Source organism: Acipenser ruthenus, chromosome 11 (assembly GCF_902713425.1).
Source record: "Acipenser ruthenus chromosome 11, fAciRut3.2 maternal haplotype, whole genome shotgun sequence".
NCBI classification, from domain to species: Eukaryota; Metazoa; Chordata; class Actinopteri; order Acipenseriformes; family Acipenseridae; genus Acipenser; species Acipenser ruthenus.
The window spans coordinates 40,993,945-41,015,457 of NC_081199.1; the positions used below are offsets into that span (position 1 = coordinate 40,993,945).

General features: G+C 41.7%; 1 protein-coding gene across 45 annotated transcripts in view; it reads right to left on the reverse strand.

The window, feature by feature from the left end:
• LOC117426789 (leucine-rich repeat flightless-interacting protein 2) overlaps positions 1 to 21,513 on the reverse strand; it is a 63,339-nt gene that overhangs the window by 24,264 nt on the left and 17,562 nt on the right. For 12 of the 45 annotated variants that reach the window (XM_059033988.1, XM_059033993.1, XM_059033989.1 and 9 more), the window contains exons 2-14: positions 12,691 to 12,777; positions 12,043 to 12,060; positions 11,405 to 11,452; positions 10,769 to 10,813; positions 10,186 to 10,236; positions 9,068 to 9,100; positions 7,740 to 7,790; positions 7,259 to 7,315; positions 6,894 to 6,953; positions 4,278 to 4,364; positions 3,548 to 3,592; positions 1,409 to 1,474; positions 529 to 606 (exon numbers count right to left, since the gene is read on the reverse strand). In XM_059033988.1, the coding sequence (XP_058889971.1) occupies positions 529 to 606; positions 1,409 to 1,474; positions 3,548 to 3,592; positions 4,278 to 4,364; positions 6,894 to 6,953; positions 7,259 to 7,315; positions 7,740 to 7,790; positions 9,068 to 9,100; positions 10,186 to 10,236; positions 10,769 to 10,813; positions 11,405 to 11,452; positions 12,043 to 12,060; positions 12,691 to 12,777 (726 nt within the window). Of the gene's footprint in view, positions 1 to 528; positions 607 to 1,408; positions 1,475 to 3,547; positions 3,593 to 4,277; positions 4,365 to 6,893; positions 6,954 to 7,258; positions 7,316 to 7,739; positions 7,791 to 9,067; positions 9,101 to 10,185; positions 10,237 to 10,768; positions 10,814 to 11,404; positions 11,453 to 11,753; positions 12,061 to 12,690; positions 12,778 to 19,300; positions 19,452 to 21,513 lie in introns of those variants that run through there. The other 33 variants (XM_059033971.1, XM_059033978.1, XM_059033981.1 and 30 more) reach the window with 29 other exon arrangements.

Sequence of the window (21,513 nt, forward strand, 5' to 3'; positions counted from 1 at the left end):
AAATATACTGAGATCGGTCCTAGGTGGGGTGCTGCCTAAACAAAGTTGTAAAAGAAAAAAAAAAAAAAAAAAAAAAAACATGGTAGCAGTCAGTGTTCAGGCTGTATAGCCCAGTAAGGAAAGCCAGCCAGACTGCCAGACAATGCTTATTTTCAAATGTTGCTGAAAAAGACCCAGCTGAAACACTGGCTGCCAACCTACTGTATATTCCTTTCCAGATTCACAATGCCACAGGGATGGAAATGAGACTCCTATTGCACAGCAGTTTCATCCATTCCAGGTTTTACAACATGCTTGATTAGCCACAGTATCTGTGTAGGTAACAAGCTCAGTTGTGTCTTATTAAACACAGTAAAACCAGGAATGGATCAAACGGCTATGCAATGGGAGTTTTGTTTCCATCCCCGTGCTATGTTCTGTACTGGCATGGTCCCTTTTGGACTGGACACAGGGAAGCCAGGCCTACAATACTGCCCATTGCCCAGGCTCTGGTCCGGAGTTTGGTCTGGACTGCCTGTGAGTGCTCACCACGGGGCTGGCGCGGGCCGAGCTTGCCCGGGAGGAAGCACGGGAGCTGGAGCCCGGGAAACCACTGTACTCCGAGGGCTGCGTGGAGAGCCAGAGAGAGCCCAAGAGAAAGAAGAGAGAGACCAAGAGAGAGAGAGAGAGACATTAGCAAGGACAGCAGCAGGTAAGGTACAGAAACTCCTATTAGCTTACATGGAAACCAACACAAGAGATAAGTGGAAAAAGGTCCTAGTCACAAACTTTATCTTTATTCTTCTGGTGGGAAACATGTAACTCCCTCTCTTACTATAAGGAGTTAACTATTTGTTTTGCTTTGGTCAGGGTGGTAAAGCTATTACTGTACCAGCTTTTCGAGACATAAATTGATACAGGTTAGCGTGGAGTATGAACTGAATTGCAGACTTTGAGAACTCTTCCGTTAGTGTCTAGTGAATCACCGAGCAGCTCAAAGTGTTAGTCAATCAGAACTTGTAAACAACATACTTAAAATCATTGCCAAATGAAGAGCACCAAATGCAAAAATAGACAAAGTAACAAACACACCAGTCACTTATCACCATGTCAGAATTAAAACTGAGCTCCGACACATGCATGACTGTGTGAAAAGGAGTACTGTGGAGAAGTATTAAACATGAGCTCTTAATTTCTTTAAAAACCTGTATTAAAAACCAGAATCTAAAATTCACATGCAATAGAACCTCAAAACATTTCAAACATTATCCTCTTCAGGGTTCATCACTATGAAGTTCTGCTGTACATGTCACCAAGATGGGTTTACATGTGAGCTCTTCAAAAATCATATTGCACTGGCAAAAGAAAAGGTTCACACAGGACAAGCCAAAGGCAGGCAGCTGGAAACGCATGAAGAAAGAGTTCTTACAGCTCGAGAGCTAGGGGCACTAAAGCGGCGTGTCCCGCTGTGCACACTCTCCTCGTACAGGGAGCCCTACAGACAAGAGAAACCAGAGTGCGTCAGAGTGAGCAACAGGACCACGTGGAACAGGGGGCAGGCAGGGTCCACACACAGGACCACGTGGAACAGGGGGCAGGCAGGGTCCGCAGTGCAGGGCTCCGGACCAACGGCAACAGACAAACCTTTGCAGAGAGACGTAACCTGGCAGGAAGCATGCAAAAGGAGTAACGCCAAGAGAGAAGAGAGGAGAGGTCTTGCGATTAAAAGGGGATATGATATAAAAGTTTGGATATGATCCAAGGGGGGTTTACAGTATGTTGCAATACTGATTGTTAGGTCTGATTTATACATGTACGAATTTAAACATAAATTGAGATGTAGATGTAATGGCTCCCAATTGTTGCTAGATCAAGTTTTACTTTAAATGACTAGCTTATTCACGCAATACTGCAAACAGAAAACCAGATCTCCAAACAGGCTCATTTAGGCTAGCCTGATGGTATACTTTACATTTAGATCTGGATTCAATGTAGAAGAGCCATACTCTAGGATACTGGACCCATGCCAGTCTTTTCCTTGGTAAACACAGATCTGCAGGGACTAGTAATACCAACATTAGCCTAGTCATTACGTGTATTGTAAAATAGACACCCGTTTCATCCCAAACCTTCTTCCCTCCTGCACAAGATCAAAGAGAGACACGGGCACAAAGAGTGAAACATGGACAAACCACAGAACAGCACTGCAAAACCCAGACAGAAAAGAGATGGCAACACATCCATGCAGCAATACCACCAGCACACAACATCCACCTGTAGATAGGTCATACCAGACAACCCACGAATAATAGTGAAATATCGGTAACAAATACCATAAAATAACATAAACTGCTTTTCTAGTAACTCGACCCATCTACTCTTCATCATCAACTGGGCTCAGACGCCACTATTGTGGGCTTATTCTATTCACTATCGTGAAGGGTTACTGTATCCAGAAGGAGGCATTAGTGTATTTACCTACTGTTAGTTCTGGGTGGAACTAGGAAGGAAGGTGGATTTCTAACAGATTGGAGTAAAGATAAAATAAAACTCCAGACTTGAATCCAAGGACAATCAATACTTTTAATCATCCAAGAACAGGGCCCTAAGCAGATGTCCTACAAAATAACCAAAGTCTTCATATTTGAATAGGTTGCCTGAAAGTGTTAACCTGAGTCTTCAAGACCCTTTGCCTTCAATGGGCATCCATCAAAGCAAATGGACTGCTCGGAACATGATTAACCGAGTGGTTTGCAATAGGTATATACATCAATTCCCCCTGCTGGCCATTTAACGTATTACAGCTCATGCTGTGCAATGAATCCCAGGATCTGATCGAATCTCTCTGGAGCAGAGTGGTGACCCAGGAGAACCATGGATAGCCAGTGTCCTGAACTACCCATTCACTGATGGACAGGGAGTGTGTTCAGCATATCTGTAGTGTTCTGTGTACACTTTAGGTATATTTCAATGATCTTAATATGGGCGGATCTAAAATAAAATGTCCATCACTCTTTTTATCACATAGGATTGTATTTAGTGATGTTAATAAGGAGGTCCACATTGGATACAAAGCAGTAGGAAAAAGTGGGTTAGAGAGAGGCAGTATTTAGACCCTCTGCTGTTTAGTTAATTAAAATTATTATTATTATTATTATTATTATTATTTATTTCTTAGCAGACGCCCTTATCCAGGGCGACTTACAATTGTTACAAGATATCACATTATACATTATTTCACATTATACAGATATCACATTATTTTTACATACAATTACAAATTTATACAGTTGGGTTTTTATGGGAGCAATCTAGGTAAAGTACCTTGCTCAAGGGTACAACAGCAGTGTCCCCCACTGGGGATTGAACCCATAACCCTCTGGTCAAGAGTCCAGAGCCCTACCCACTACTCCACACTGCTGCCCTAAAATAGACTCCATTAAGTGAAACCTATAAATATAAAGGTCCAAAACAAACACAGGAATCCAGAGAAGGAACAGTGACATTGACATTCAGTGTGCTCATGTGAGGTGCTTGTTTGCAACGGCTATTAATCTGAAACACAAACCCTGAGGCTCCGAGGCGGAAGGGCATCGCTACAAAGCATGGAAGGCTATGGAGAAACAAAAACAACAAAACACACAAAAAACAGGAATCAACAAGCCATCAATAGTTGTGAATCTGCAGCTGTAGAACAATATACCTTGGGCTGACTGACCTGCCCTACGCATGCATTGTTGATTTTACTCAGTACAGTTAACTCAAAGACCATACACGGTGTGTGTCCCCAACTCTAAAAGTGGATGTAGCAAGAATGGGTATTGGTAAAGAACCATCTTATAACAGGCACCACACAATATATTAGCCAAAGTACAGTACACAGCATGCATCCACACACACGTAGATATTGTATAAAAAGACGGTTTTTATACGGTTTTTGGTGAATACTGTATTTCTACGATTCAATCTGGCAGCAGTAGGCAGGGCAGATTCTGAATTAGTGTGCTCCAGATAGTCCGAGCATCCTGAGGTAATTCAGAGCCTGCCCTGGCTACTGCTGCACAGCCGTAAAAATGCAGTTCAGAAAGATTTTTAAAAAATAGGCCACAAAAAGAAACGGTAAGTTATAAGTATGTTATCAATAAAAAAACACACAAATATGTTCCATTACAATAAAGCAAAACCCTAATTACTAGCAGACAAGAGACAGAGAGAAAGAGAGAGAGAGAGAGAGAGAGAGAGAGAGAGAGATTGAGAATTAGTGTGTGAGTGAGCAAGCGAAAGAGAGACAGACAGACCCGCGTTCCATTTTGAGCTGAAGACTGGGGCCTGGAGGAGGAGGAGAGGCCGCTGTTACTGTACAGGTCCGAGGAGTAGTGATTCCCCTGTGGAGGTGAGGAAGAGTCAGAATGAGGTGAGCGAGAGAAGCTGCACGACACGACGAAGCACCCAGTTCAATAGCACTAGAAAACATTCAGGGAAATTAGAAGCATATATACTAACCTGGGTTTATTTATTAATCAAACCAATAACCCTACACAGTGTCCTAACACTGCCAGAGCCCTGATTACCCTACACAGTGTCCTAACACTGCCAGAGCCCTGATTACCCTACACAGTGTCCTAACACTGCCAGAGCCCACCGATTACCCTACACAGTGTCCTAACACTGCCAGAGCCCTGATTACCCTACACAGTGTCCTAACACTGCCAGAGCCCTGATTACCCTACACAGTGTCCTAACACTGCCAGAGCCCTGATTACCTAACAGTGTCCTAACACTGCCAGAGCCCACCGATTACCCTACACAGTGTCCTAACACTGCCAGAGCCCACCGATTACCCTACACAGTGTCCCAACACTGCCAGAGCCCTGATTACCCTACACAGTGTCCTAACACTGCCAGAGCCCACCGATTACCCTACAGTGTCCTAACACTGCCAGAGCCCACCGATTACCCTACACAGTGTCCTAACACTGCCAGAGCCCACCGATTACCCTACACAGTGTCCTAACACTGCCAGAGCCCACCGATTACCCTACACAGTGTCCTAACACTGCCAGAGCCCACCAATTACCCTACACAGTGTCCTAACACTGCCAGAGCCCACTGATTACCCTACACAGTGTCCTAACACTGCCAGAGCCCTGATTACCCTACACAGTGTCCTAACACTGCCAGAGCCCACCGATTACCCTACACAGTGTCCTAACACTGCCAGAGCCCAACGATTACCCTACACAGTGTCCTAACACTGCCAGAGCCCACTGATTACCCTACACAGTGTCCTAACACTGCCAGAGCCCTGATTACCCTACACAGTGTCCTAACACTGCCAGAGCCCACCGATTACCCTACACAGTGTCCTAACACTGCCAGAGCCCTGATTACCCTACACAGTGTCCTAACACTGCCAGAGCCCACCGATTACCCTACACAGTGTCCTAACACTGCCAGAGCCCACCGATTACCCTACACAGTGTCCTAACACTGCCAGAGCCCACTGATTACCCAACACAGTGTCCTAACACTGCCAGAGTTCACAGGCGTTTCGGTAATACGGTTATCCCGGCACCACTTCTGGGAAACATTAAACCCGAGTCAGAAGAAACCAAGGCCAAAGTTGTTTATACAAAATGTCTTTTGAAGTTTCCAGAGCATCCAGGTGCCTGCGTAATTTTTCTTTTTTTGTCGTTTCCCAACCTTCATATAAAAGATTGTCTCCAGAACCATAATTATAACCATATGCAAGGGACTGGACATAGGCTCCGTGTGCCTGTGAGTTATAAATAGCCGACTCTCCTGTAATGTGCTGCTGAAACACAATACACAGAGCGGGATCTTCATTACCAGAGGTTTCAGTCCAAGACAAGTTCCTGCAGAAACAAAGCAGCTATTCCCTTTGAATAAAGGAACCTCATTTCTCATTGTAAACTAGAAATGCATGCACTTGGGACTGATAGGGATGCAAGATTCAGGCATCAATTTGATATCTTCAATCCCTTAACCTCCAGCTATTTTTCTTACATACTGTAATCAGAACCAATTCATTTAGTTGCCATCAATCTGCAGTCTTCTTATGTTCTTATGTTCTTATGTTCTACACCTATCTTCAAGTCTAGTACAGGTTAAGGAAGGTCTGCCTTGGTTAATAGTTGTTTAAAAGATAGCACCAGAAGCACTTGGTACAGCATGTGATGCAGGAACACACACTGGGGCATCATAAATCAATGAAACAGGCACCTTGTTTTCACAACACACTTTGTGAAGTCACCTCCAACAAACCCACCTACAGAACGCTGTGCATGGTAGTAGAGTGTTAGTACAGATTTGTTTTTTACAACTTCCTCTGTACAACAGAAGAACCGCTTTACCAGATTTGTCCACCAGATGGCTCCAAACAACATGTTACAAACCTGATTGTTTGATGTCATTATTTACAGATACCAATAACTGCTACCTTACTAAAACTTTTATTTGACGGCAGGGCTCCCACGTTCAGGAACGTCTGTAAATACACTATGTATACAAACTTTTTACACATATGCAATGCGTCTATCTGTACCATGGAACAAGCCTATAAAACACAATTTCATCTCTTTCCAACATCAAACTAGGACTGCCTACCGCCAGTTCTAGCTATAGTCTACAATCCAATCTGCATCCGGATGTTACACATAGATTGATTATATTTATAAATGAGTTCCCTGACTTGAATATTTCCCTGACAGCAGAATCAATTCACCAAGTTTAGTTCAGTGAATGTCTAAACGTTTAGTACAAGTAAACGATACTGGAGCGTCTGCTGTACACATTTTAAACATGACAGCCCTACCTCTGAATGAAAAGAGTTAGTTGAGGTTAGATGCCAAAGCCACACCCCCAGCTCTGTGAGAAAACAAGAATAAACAAACCAGTAGCTGCTCCTGTCTGGATGACTGGGATCTCCTACTCTCATCGCTGTGCCTTGAGCTCTACATATGAAATAAAACAACATATTTAATGAAGAGAGATCCCGAGTTCACCATCGCTCTTTATCAAAAGACAGCACAGGCTGAGAAGTGCTTTAAGTGCAAAGTACACGTCTAGAGTGTCTGCCAGTTTGCTGCAAAGGTGTTTTTGTACTGTACTGGTGGAAGTGCAAAACGCTGTTTTGAGAAAGGGACTGATGAGCTTGGTACTAACCCTACTAGACTTTCTACTGATGAGGGACTGATGAGCTTGGTACTAACCCTACTAGACTTTCTACTGATGAGGGACTGATGATCTTGGTACTAACCCTACTAGACTTTCTACTCTGAGAAGATCCGTGGTACCCTTCATCAAAACCATTGGTCTGTCAAGAAAGAAAATAAACAGCAGCAAATAAGGCATCAAATCAAAAACAGATCTTAAGAGCCATGCCAATCCTTTGCGTGCTTCTGATCTCTGGATTATACACAAATACTGCTTTGATCCAAGTTCAGAAACTGCCCTTTGGTTCTAGCTGGCAGCCACAGACGTATGTATCAGAGGCTAAATCAGCTGAAGGGTCTTTATGTTAGTAAGCAGTACTGCCATCTTTGCCATACTTTGACTGATCTAGCTTATGCTACTTATGTGTATAGGAGCAGTTGGTCTGAAGTTGGACCAAAGAGATCCATTTGTACAACAAACACTGATCATAGTATTTTTTTCTACACAGGAATACATGCTTCATATTGTAAATCCTAGCCCACATTTGAAAATGAAGACCCAATCAATACTGAGCCACTACATACAGCTTTAGAACTCTTCTTCTTCTTCTTGGGCCTGTCCTTGGGTGAGCCAGCCTGTGGTGGAATGGAGCAAGAGGGGCATGAGGTGGGGGACCATGGCAGCAGCATGCAGAACGGAAGAACACAAGAGGCATGCAGACAGGGTCGGACAATTCAATTATACGGGAATCCTTTTAGGGTTTGCATAACTGATCATAAAATAGCATTGATGACATGCAATGCACACTTTACTTTTGCTCAATTTCTATAGTTTTGTACAACTTTAGGTTGGTAAAAGCAGGGTCCTTCTTTGAAATGCAAAGGCAAGTTTTCTTTGAGGAATACAATTATTTCAATGACAAACTTGGGAGGAACTATTTGGAACAGTAATTTAACTGATCCTTGATAGTTTTTTTTTTTTTTTTTTACTGTTCAATTGTTTTATTCCTTTGCCCTCACTGTTTTAAAATATGTCTCAATGTATAATTTAATTTTAATTAATTTCTACATTAACACTTCTGTTCCTAAAGAGAACAAACAGGGATAGTTATAAATGGGATATAGATTCACAGTATTTATATAGCCTTTTTTTCAAAAGCATAATGGCTGAGTTACTAGATTTGTACCAGGAGGATATAGGTTGCTGAGTCTACACTACGCACACAAACATGCAAGGAGTAAAGAGATGCGCTGGAGTATAAACAGGCAGGTATAAGAATGATGCAGCTATCACCCCAGGTTCACAGTGGACTTTAGAGACAGCTGGAGCAGGCACTATGTCTACTGTTTTTTCTTGTTTCCTTATAAAAAGGTAAAAAATGCCTGTCATTCTCTATAAAATAAAAATAAAAAATAAATAATAATAATAATAATAATAATAATAATAATAATAATAATAATAATAATAATAATCTTACTGGAAGTTTGACCTACACTCTGTGTAAACTCGGTCACAGACCTTACTACAACAGGTATATTTTTTAACTCCTTAAATCAACAAACATACCTTATATATTTGTTAAAGAAACGTTTTGTGTTACAGGGCTTTTTTCATGCATTTAACAAGTGTCATAATGTACATTCAACAAGTACCTGTATTTATTTGTCTCGCTTAAAACAAAGCATCCGATTCCCAACACAAAACACCCACATATGCACACCTGCCTGGGATCCCTGTGCCATTGTTAGTAAGAGCACCTCCCACCACACACTGTGAAACACACCACCGTGATCCAACAGCCTCAATAAGACCTCATTACCACACAAAGGCTTGGCTGTGACTACTTGGGGTTGTGCACAACACTTCAACATTAAAAACAGCACACAGTGCAAGCTACCGGGCTCAGCCTCACCCCTCCATAGGCAGCAGCGCTGTCGAAGTCTGACTGTTCAGGGAGCAAACACACAAGAGCAATGTCAAGCAACCTCTCCAGATCAGAGGGGTCACAGTAGCACTGAAACAAGTGACTGGCAGCATTTCATTGTGTTTGCACTGCAGAGGAAGATCATTTAGCGCTGAAGGGAGTCCATGAATTATTATGAAGATTGGATAGAATTGTGTAGATCAGAAGGTACAAGCAGCAAACATTTGGTGAGACAATTACATTACTGCTTAGCTGGATCATTTTCATTTAACGGTAAACTGGGACCACAATGGAAATCTGTGCCTTTATAAAAATCGTAAAAACTGTCCACTAAGAAATCAACATCCAACACACAGTTTCACTGCAAGCCAAACTTTTTCTTCACAGCTAACATTGGCTAACACAGCTAACACAGAAACATTGGCAGTGTTCTGTATGGAGCAGGGCCTTGGCTACTCCTACAGAGCTGCAGGCAGGAGACTGCAAATGTGGACGGCTCCTTTATCCTTCCTGCAACATACTGTACAGTATTACCACTGTTAGTAGCCACATATATAAACAACATGTCCCCGAAATGACTGTTCCAACTGCCTCAGGATGTGACATCATCTTTGACCACAGCATAGCAACAGTCACTAAGGAAGCCCCTTGCAAAAGACTGGGCTGGATGTGTGTCACAGGATAGGGAGTTCCAGTTAACGGTTTTCATTTTGATTACTTATTGGATTGGTTAGGGCCCACGCTGCTTTAAGCTCCCTTCATTTGACGTCAGTGTTGAGAAGACTGTTAAAGGCTTTTTTTTTATTATTATTATTTTTAGGGTTCAGTTAATGATACAGTTTGTCATGAAATACCCTGAGACATTACACTGAAATCTAAATGTATTATTAGCTTGGCATTATAGAACGTTCTAAAACCTTTGAGAGCCATAAGGTGAGTGTTTTCTGCTTGTCTTGATAACAGGAGCCAGGTACTGTCTTTGCAAACTATGTGTATATCCGGGTGTGGTAGTGTGCATGCGTGTGTGTGTGTGAAAAATGCTCCCAGTCCACAGTACAGAAACTATAGCAGGACCCCCGATCCCAATCACAAACAGAGCTACTGACCCTCAGGCTGCCACGGCTGCCCACGGACATTCGCTCATCGTCATCGGACATCTAGGAGGACAGGAGAGGGGATGCATGAGAGAAAGAGAGAGAGAGAGAGAGAGAGAGAGAGAGAGAGAGAGAGAGAGAGAGAGAGAGAGAGAGAGTTAGTGAATGACGATGTAGGACATTCAACACATTAAACCTTAATCAACAAATAGCCCTTTAACTTCTTAATTCCCAAGGCTGTTTAATAGAAACAGCTTAGCCTAGCGCTTAAGGAGCAGGAGCTAGTCAGACGAGGCAGAAAGCTGCTGGGTGGTTTCTGGGTGAAGAGGCCAGAGTTCAAGATCAGGTAACTCACTAAATAACTTGATTCTCAACTTAAGATTCGTGGATTGGAAGATGACCAAGACTCTCCACAGATTTCTACACCAACAGAAATCTTCTCAGCAAAGAAGAGTTGCAGGCCCCACTTAGCTTTATCAATTCTATTTTAGCATGCTATGGATACAGTACAGGAACAGCATGCAAAAGGCATGTGTGTTTTACATGAAAACAGTCAGAAAAGAAAAACACAAAGAAAGAAAGAAGAAATACAAACCGAGGTGTTTCTCCGTGCTCGACGGGAGTACCTCTCACTGTCTTCCTGGAGAATCACAGAGAGAGAGAGAGAGAGAGAGAGAGAGAGAGAGAGAGAGGGAGAGAGACAGAGAGAGACCGACAGAGAGAGAGAGAGAGAGACAGAGACAGAGAGAGACCAACAGAGAGAGAGGGCAGGACAGATCAGGGAGAAAAAGACAGATTTTAGCATTGTCCACAACAGGCAGTATTTTAAATCCAGCTACATAAGTGCTAACCTAGTTATACTACAGTAAAAGCATAGTGAAAAGTAATGAAAGAACAGTAAAGCAAGCCTGGTAAAACACTCAATTGTGCGGTAAACTAAAATACTGCACACAAACAACGTATTGGAAGCACTGTATATACATATCATGTGAGGCATAAAAGAAAAAAAAAATAACTCCACTGCAGTTTGCTCCAGAACATTTGATGGCTTTACTACCATCCAAAAGAGTCCTCAAAGTATCTTGCTAGTGTAGTTTAAAATCCAACCCAATCCTATTGGCTTCACCACTCCTCCAGAGAGCTGTACAATTCTTGTGTGCTCCTGCCCATTACACACATACACACACACACACACACACACACACACAGCACACCGCCACTAAACTCCTACCATCCACTGCTCGATATCGCCCCATTTGTTGTCCAGACCGTAATATTTCTGAGGACACAAAGCAATAGAAAGGAAAGAAAGAGAGACTAGGAATAGGAGGTGTAGCAAGTCAGAAAAACAATAATGTTCAGTCATTAATATACCCTCCATGCCTAAGTTAGGAGATCTGCTGAATTAAGTAACTAAAAGCAGCAGGGTCTTCTATGCATAATAAATAGGAGAAACAAAAAGAGTACAGCAAAAGCTTAGTAAATCAGACCCTTTTTTTATCCCGTTTATTAAAATACAGCTGGAGATCCCATGAAGAAATGCACAAAGTAATCAAATATATGATGCTCCTTTAGCTCACCTTAGTGTCCCAGCTCTGTAGATTTCTTATATTCTTGGTCACCATGGAGATGTGGTTTTCTATCACAGCAACTATGTGATGTTGGTACTAATGGATCTAATGCTAAGACTTCAGCCAATCTGGCCCTATTACAGCACCCTATCACAGTCTAAACAAGTTCTAAAGCATTCATTGGATTGGGCAGAAAGCTTTCTAGAAGGTATTTTGAGAGTGTGAATAATACATTGTAAATAAGACATTATGGAGCATAGAACAGAATACAAAAGAAAGAGGAGATGACAGGGCCTACCTTCTGAACCTGATAGATCTATAGAGGAGCAGTGGGGAAGAGAGGAAAGAAAGAAAGAAAGAAAGAAAAAGACAGGGGAAATGTTGATTAGAGCAGTTGCAGAGATAACAACCATTTTATAAAGACATTGAACCGGATGACTGAAAAAGTGATTTTCTATTGAACTCCTTTTGAAACGTAGATTAAGTATGCATTCATTCCTGACATATTGTCTGCCCACTTAGTCATATCAATCCTTTACATCAACATGAATCATTTTATTAAATGTGAAACGCTTCTTACTCGATTTTGTGAGTGCGTGAGTGTGATTCTTTCCAAGCCCTTAGCAGTCACTACTTTGAACAGTTATCTGACTCCAGTAGGGGGCACAACCTCTTTGGTCAGGTTTAGGAAGGACCCTTCCCCACCGTCTCTATTCTGTACCAAGCCTACAATAAATGTCCAATGAAATTCAGACTCCAGTGTGCATGTGTCTGCCCAAGCTGAATCTGCCCCAGTTTACAGATGCTGTCCAGGACTGATGTTTCTGTGATGTCTCAAATCAAGTTCCTGTGAAGACACACACACACACACACACACACACACACCTCCACTTCAAAAGCCTCACATAGGGGGCAAGGGAGCGTCAATAAAAAGAGTACCCCTTACCTCTTTCTGCTGTCTCTCCAGCTCCTTCATTCTGATGTCCCGTGCCTCCGCCCGTGCAGCTCGCTTCGCAGCCAACCGGGATTCCGCCTGGAACACAGAGGGAATCATCGTTAACAAGCTTGCAATCACATATTAAAAAAAGTACTGTCCAAAAAAATGGATTGTGTTATCACCACACCTCCACCCTGTTACCTATACAGTACAGTAGTTTGATTCTGTCAATTCAATTTCATTTTATTATATTTTTTGTACAGCAATTAAAATACTGCTGAACACAGCTTTCCGTTAGGTTCATAACAACTAAACATCACGGGTAAAGCCAATGCCATCTGTACCAGGCTGAAAAGCTTCATTAGACGAGCCCACGCATACTTCCCTTGAAACACTGTTTGTTCAGGATTCCAAATCTGGTTAGGTACTGTACGAGATTATTCATTTTTGAAAATTAAACCTTTAATAAAACGTTTGACGAATACAAAGATAAATGTTTAGCGACCTCAATTTGGTAATAAAAGAAAACAAAACAGCTAGGGTGAATAGAAGCAACATCTTTTCAGTCTTAGTAACTAGAAGCCATTGTACATTTTGTTACCCTAGATTAGAAATAGAATTCCAGACGTAAATCTGGAACTGCAGAAAAAGGCAAATGGCATGTACAGTGCAGCACAGTAGAGTAGAGTAAGCCCAAGACATTGGCAAGTGTCCAGGATGAGATTAGGGCTCCAGTGAATAGATGTCATGTTTGACACCCAGAGGCTTGTGGAATAAAGCAGAAGTGAACAATGGGATTAAACAGCACTGTGGTTCATATTGTTCTGTCAAGTGTACCAAACTGTAAGTTCTGTAATGCTACTGAAGGAAGAGAGCGCCCAGTGAGTAAACACGGGGGCTAGGGCATGACATTACACTCTGCTTGCAAGAACACATTTTCTCCCAAGGCTAAACTTTAAAATGAGCACAAGTACCTTTCCTGGTCAGTACTGGTACTGTATGTCTCCAATGAATAACAGTTGCTGAGGGCAGAAGACCCCCATTGCATAGCAGTTCAATCCATTTCTGATTTCAGGAGTTTAAAAGGACACATCTGAGCTTGTTACCTATGTACTGTGGCTAATCAAGCACTTAGTAAAACCTGGAATGGGGGCAACTGCTACAGTACGCAATAGGAGTATTATTTCCATCCCTGTTTGGTCATGGGTTATTCTCCAACTAGCATGGTACAATATGTTTGACAGGATGTATAAGCTCTTAGAATGAGATACCATTTAGGCCTATTTAAAGTTATTGTTACGTTGACGGTTTATATTTTATTTAGTAAACGTTGCACTGAACACACATGCTTTGTGGATATGGTACACTGTGTACAGTAACTTCAAGAAACAAGTCTGTGGCGATAAGCCAATACAACACAGGACATACAGCAATGATCGCAATGAGTACCTGGTTCCCATAGACGACAACCACTCCAGTCACATCAACAGCTGGGTCTCAGCTGAAGATCCCTGTAAATTGAATGGCCCATATTTACAGAACTACATCATGTGATTTAATTTGTGTCTTACCTCGAAGACCTTCAATGCCCCGCTCCCCCAAATCTCAAGGACAGCACAGCTACAAAACTGTGCAGTATATGCAGTTGAACTCAAGGGCTATTGAAGCCTAGCGGTGTCAAGCATTCTCAAGTTAGAAAATTCCTTGACAGTAGCATTGAATTATGAAGTATCACACAAACGGTGGAGTGTCAGATACGTATTCATTACTTAATGCATTTGCTGAATGTACAGACAAAGGGCCTCCATATTATACCACATTGTTAAACTTCTGTGAAGGAATGTTCTTCAAGTACCATTAAAATGAGTCACAGTAAGCAGTTCTCTGTATGCTCTGTATGTAAAACACAGGGGGCACCACTGCTATTTGTATCCCTGGTTTGCCCAGTCCAATTCCTTCTTTCTTTGATTACACAGTATATCTATTTCATAGTAAACTACTGTAGGGCATTTCTCTCATGATTCATTGCTAGCCAAGAGGCAGACAATACTAAAAGGAGAATGGCAAACTATTAAAAGCCCTCCACCACTTCAATCTGATAAGGCCCTTGGTAATCTGCTGAAGGCATGTCTTGAGGTATTATACTTGGAGCTGTGCTTGACCTTTGCCCACAGTCTGGAAGGTTATCGGAAGGCAGGAGGTCACATGGGCACTCACATGCTGTAAGAACCTATTATAACAGAGTTGTTATGACGTTTATAACAATCCAGAACTTTGAGAGCCCTCTCACCATTATACAGCACACCCCGACCACAAGACCATCACCAACACATGGACATCTATAGCCACCCCCCTTATAGAACAAAGCTTTTCTTTGTTTAAAAAAAGTATTACTATCAATAGACATACATGTCCCACATCGATTTTATGTTTCTCAAATTGCAGCTTGCTTTGTTTTAAATGTATTGTATGTGGGTTTTTTTTTTCTTTCCAGACAGAAGGGTAAAAGGTATCTATCTTCCAAACCCCTGCTCTAATGAGTTCTTTCATGGGCAAATATTGTAGGATGTTCAAACTGACAAAGAGAATTTGATCCTTGCCCTCTCCGTCTCTACTGGGTCAGCGTTCCTGAAGATTTGCATCGACATCACTCACTACTTTTAAAAGTACTGTATTTTAAACTTGCATGGCTACCTCAGTCCAACTGTAGGCTTAAAAAAAAAAAAAAAAACACACACACACACACTCACAGTTATTTGAGAGTATAGACCCCGAAATCGCTTAAAAGATATAGTACATGCACGGCTTTATGTTTGTAAATCAAATTGTGCTTATTCTTTCTAGTGCTACATAGCTTCCTCCATCCAGCTGCTAAGCACTCCAATCTTCTCTTAAAACAGCTCAAAGAATGCCAAAGCAAAGCTGTGTCTGTGACGCATTGTTAATAGTAACTGTGTTAGCTCTCTTCATCTCATAGTGAAATTCAATGCATTGGCACTGTCTTCCATGATTTCCCCAAGGACACAGACACAGCACCTTCATCTGAATGGATTGTTCCCAGTAATATATACCAGATAAATAAACATCTCACTTAGCTATCACCATGGTTCAACCCAGTTACAGTGAAGTGAAAATACAGTATGGTTTTCATTCCAGGACTCAATAGCAATGATAACAATTCACTGCCCCCTCCTGGTCAGAAATCATTCAATACCACTGCATGATGATGAGATAATAAACCTGTCCTGCCATCACCTCCCATCTAAAGTTAATCCATGTTCCCAGACTGCCATTTATTGGTAAAGTACAACAATTATAAAAGTCATCGCCATTCACACTGGAATGCAAAATGCAGGATAAAAACTGCAAAAGCCTTCTCCATTGAAAATTAGGAAACAGCAGGGATGGTGTCACTAGTTAGATTTTACACAGCCTGGACTGGCACTGCATTTGACAGTAACAAAACAATAAGATAATAAGATGTTCATTCTTCAAGATATTATATATTATGCGTTTTTTTTGGTTTGTTTGTTTGTTTTAAATGTCATTTGATGGCACAGCATGAGTCACAAATCTCTATCAGAGTCCTGAATGACTAACTGCAGCATTTCTGGTTAATTTCCAGTTCCAGAACAATGCACTCACAAGGTCAAATACAAGAAGAATCGCAGAATACAAACTCAACTCAACCCCGGGAAGCAAGCAAAGTGTTCTTATAGCCAAAGTGTTCTCTAAGACGGAGTTAGCCACCAGACACAATAAGGCTCAACAAATAAATAAATACATGCCATTTTGTAGGTGCACTTGTGGAAATCATAATACACAACAATTTAATCATATGATAGCGGTTCTAGAAAGAATCGCTATCGCTGCCAAGAAGATGTTCTTTTTAGCAAAGTTCCTGTTCCTTAGCTGGAGCATTTACAATGGGAAAAATCAGTTTCATCACAAGGGTGTTCCCTTAGATGAAGTGTTCTCTTAGGAGGTATTCCTGTCCCAAAGTTTAGAGCACATTCCTATCCCAAAGTTTAGAGCACAGTTCCCTTTTACACTGCCAATATAAATCAGTATTTAAAACTGTATTCAGTTTTTAACATGTGCTGTATCACCGCCAACTACAGTACATACTACAGTATATTGGACACCAATCTTACAAAAATACTGCTGTTGATAATGACAAAGGCAACTTAAAACAACATGCTGCAAGATGATTTGGGTTTGCTTTCCTAATTACCAAATGCATTCAGTCTGCTGTATGATCATATGTGCTGTGCAATCTTTAATAAACATTACCTGTACACTCTACCATCTACCCTGCTCTAGCTCTATTGTAAATGCAGTGCCCCGCATACTGTAGAGGACCACAAATGCTAAGATTCTTTCTATAAATACTAAAGACCTGTCCTTGTGATGTGTGAGAATGATTTACTGTAGCATTGTTAATTGCATATTCTATTCTCTGTAGGTCTGGGTGTGTGCTGAGAGAGCCAGATTAGACCCAGTGTGGTTTGGTGCGTCTCCAAGGGTTCTCAAAATAACATTTCCCAAACCTCTGTGTACAGACACGGCCTGCAGTCACGGCACACCAGCACAAGAGAATTTGCAGGATCCGCAATGCCAAAGTCTGCTTTGGAGGCCAGGAAGACACTACCGAGTTTAAAAGATTGTAATGTTTTGTTGTTGTTGTTGTTGCTCAATGGAAAACCCCTTTCAGCCAAAGATTAGGACCACGACTTCCAGGAAGAGTGACCCCTTTCCTTTACTTGGAAAATATGAGGTCCATCAGGTTGATAAGTACTTTTATTACAGTTCATTTTGTTAAGAATTCATTTTGTTTGGAATTCCACAAGGACTTGTGTCCTATCCAAAATCCCAGTCCTCTGCCAGGAACTCAACCCCCAAAAGCAGCTTACAGAGTAGACAAATGCACATATTAAAATAAGGTTACAAATCTGGGATCTGGACCGGTCATAAAATATAAACCTGTGCAGTTCTTGCGCACGGAACTCGTAAGAGAAATGCACAATTTAAATGGTGAATCCGGTCTATCAATAGACACTGGCATCCATGCATTATGTTTACAGAACGAGTCCTGCCCTGCCAGAACATGTACAGTAGTACAAGTTAAACTTGTCTCTGGCTGCCAGTCATGCAAGCACTGTGCCCTGGCTGGCCCCAGGCTGCGGTCCCACTGTTCCGCTGCCTCTTACACTCTCACCCTTCTGAAACGGCTGACAAAGACATAGGAAGATATTGGATTTACTGCACTGCAGGTTTAATGCTAGGCACTGCAGCACACTAACTCAGGAGGATGCGGTCATTGTTTGCTTTGCTGATTATCAGTGAAGCTTGGTATAATGCACACTTCATATTAACATCTCTTTGATTTATTTTGTCATTGTTACTTTTCATGCTTCTAAGTTGTAGTACTACTGCTGTACTGGTCTGTCTCCAAAAGTGTACTGCTGCAACAATTTAAAATAAAAGGTAGAGTACTAAAAGCTTCTTTTACTGCTGATTAGGAGTGCGACAATGAGGCCACGATCCGCAGGCTCTGTGTGAGCTTCCCCACAAATTCCTCGATCCTGACCCTGATAATCAGTCATGGGGCCTCTCCCGAGCACAGAACACTAATGACCCCATCTTGACCCTATCCTACACTGAGTAATGGGACAACAGGTCACAATGGAAGAATGATGTCACAATGGGATGTTCAATGTCACATGGTAGGAGGGGTGAAGACTGGCATCAAGAATACAATTTAATCTACCAAGAAGAGTGGGGTTGAGACCAGCAAACTCGTTTCACTTGGGAGTTAGAACCTAAGCCAGACACAAGCAAGGCCTTCAGAGTGCAGGAACCCACTGCACCACCTGCCTTCCGATTCGGCAACATCAACATTTCACACAACTGTGCTATTTAGCATATGCTGTGCTCAATCCTTCTAAAAATACTACTGCAGTTGCTTTATAATGTTTTAAACATTCACCAATTCATTTGAACCAGGGTTAAGACTATTGGTAGATTTTTATTTCTAAACTTTACTCTATAGAGTCCTAAATGTATACATGAATATCTGTGCTTTGAAGAGGTGGATACATTTTTCTTAAATCTGTATCTGTTCAGAAGATAAGGGCCATATTTTCAAAGAAATTAACGTTTTCAATTAAGGCTTTTTTATTTATTTTTATTTTTTTAAAAGGAGTAACACAACCTTCTGGAAATTACAAGACAAGAATCAAACATGTTAAAGAATAGCGTTCAAGGTCTTCAAGCACTCTCAAGTTGTTTGCTTCTTAGTTGTATATAATATACATAGGATTGCCTCCTTTAAAAAATAGGAGTTAACCAAACACTGGAGTAAACACTCCTAAATGTGCTACTTACACAGTAAAGGAACACAACGTGTCCTAAATTTGCATCCATTTAAAGGCTAAAAAAAAAATCTCATGGAGGAGCGAAAGTAAGAATTTGTACAGACTGAGCTCACGCTAGAGTCCATGTTTTTTAAAGCAAAGCAAAGCAAGTGTCTAATAGTGTCAGTCAAATACTTGGTTGAAGATTAATCCAATTACTTTTACCCATTCCACACATTCTGTATACATATCTACTTTCTTACCATCTTCTGAGCCCTGGAGGACAGCAGGTTTTCCTCCATGATCGCAGTGCAGTGCAGCGTAGCGTTCAAAGATCACTCCCACAGCAGCAACAACATTCTTTTGAAATGAGATGGATCACAGACCAATTCCACTAGTTCTCTTCCCCCCAGGAGCACCAGTTCACCATGCTTAAAAAACTCACAGAAAAGGACCGCAGTATCCCATTACACAATAATCAAGGGAGACTAAGACACACAGCAAGCAAATTTCACAGAGTCAACCACTCCTTCTCTGAATACAGGTCTTTAGCACATATAGTCCATACTGTCATAGCAAGGTAGTGTTTGTTAAAGTCCTCTGCGACAACACTGTACTACTGAATTCTGCAGCTACAGTAGTATGCACCTGTAGCATACTGTACCTCCCCCTAGGTGTTAATTAGTAAGGAAGATGATCATTAGCCAACTGAAATCTGATCAATGTATGAGGCAGGTTTACTCCTCCTACTTTACAGAAGTTGGCGTCCAGACCAGTCTCTGGCATATGCATTTTTATACAAGCTAAATTGGGAGAGAGTGAACTCATCAAGAGGGGTTCAAAAATGGTGTTGATTTACTAACTCCTGCACGGTCACAAGGAACCAAAAACTGGGCCACCATCTAATAGCATCAAGTGTGCAGCTCCCTCAGCTTCCACACAGGCTGCTATTTTTAATGACCTAGATTTATATAAAATTAGAATTCTTAAATGAACATTTTCACTTGAACGAGTTTCACCACAAAAGAAAGGCAGAACAAAGAAGTTGAAAGACCTACCCAGAACATTGCTGTGAAGCAGATATTGCGGTTGGCTGTGCAGTACCTGCCCTGTGGAGTTCATCACTCAGGCAAATGAGTTTTGATGGTCAGCTCTGTTCCTACTGTAACCGATACATCACAAAGCCCACCACCCCCATTGGAACTGCACGGCAAGTCATTCAGTGATACCAAATACTGGAGGGATGGCTCTCAGCCCTTACAGTATGAGGATGGTATGGTAGGGGAGAGGACCAAAAATCCTGAAATGAGGATTGCATTGCTCTATGAAGTCATTCACTCGTTAGCATCACTAAAAGTACAGCACATTTTCAAAACGTGCTCTCTGAGATATTCGAATGCTACATACTCTGCTTACTCTTACTGTGATTCTCCTAACGCATCACTGCAGGAGATGCAGGGACCAGGCCCTTCCTCCAGTGGGTCTCCACAGGTTCATATCATTTTATTTTCAATATCTACTGTAAAAGAATGCAAAGTGCAGATTAAAAAAAAAAGTTCAGAGTTACTCACACAGTATCATGTGAACCTAACTGCTAGCATTCCTACAGTGCGGTTTTCTAAAAGCTGCGGCCTGCTTTTTATATTTTCGGAAGCAGGTCCTGATGACAGCTGACAGTGCAGCAGGCTCCTTATCACTCTGAACAGAGCTCCCCAGTACAATGACAGGAATGCCACAGCTCCCCAATGCTTCTCAATCCAACTGCCAGTCTGCTGGAGAGGGCTGCTTAACCCATTACCTCCCCCCCCCAAGCCAGTGACATGATGTCATCTGAAAACACAGGCATCTGCTCAAACATACAAGTTCTCTACAGATTTATATCATTGTTTGTTATATACAGTGGGACCAGTGTGCGCTATAGCAAATAGATGCATAGCCAACACTATGAAGGCATATTTGTTTATGTGGGTGTGGGCTCAAGTATAAACAAATGATGCATAAGTGGGCCAGCTTCAGGCAAGTTGGCAAGTTTGAGTATTAAAAAAAAGGTTTCTAATAAAACTTTATAAGGCAGATTAATCATTTTATGTGTAATGAAATGTGTAAAGGACATATAAAATAGCAAAACACATGATGAGGCAGAAAGAACTAAAATAAAGAGGGAGCTTGGCATGAGTCCATATTCACACATCGGAAAGCAAGTTGCAATCACTATAGAGAGTAACTGTTTACTGATGCAGCAACAGGGCTCAGCGTTCTGTATTAAAGCCACACATGGTGTACACAGCTGGAGAAGGAAGATGAAACATTGGCACACCTCGTGCTAGAGAGAAGACATTTGTATTGTATTTATATGTATGAACAGGCCCAAGGGGAATGACGCTCTGACTACGCGGTGTAGCGGTTGAAGGAAATGGCTCTTCCCCCCTCCCTCCGTTCCCCCAGGGCTAGAGGATACAGGAAGGAAGCTGCTGAT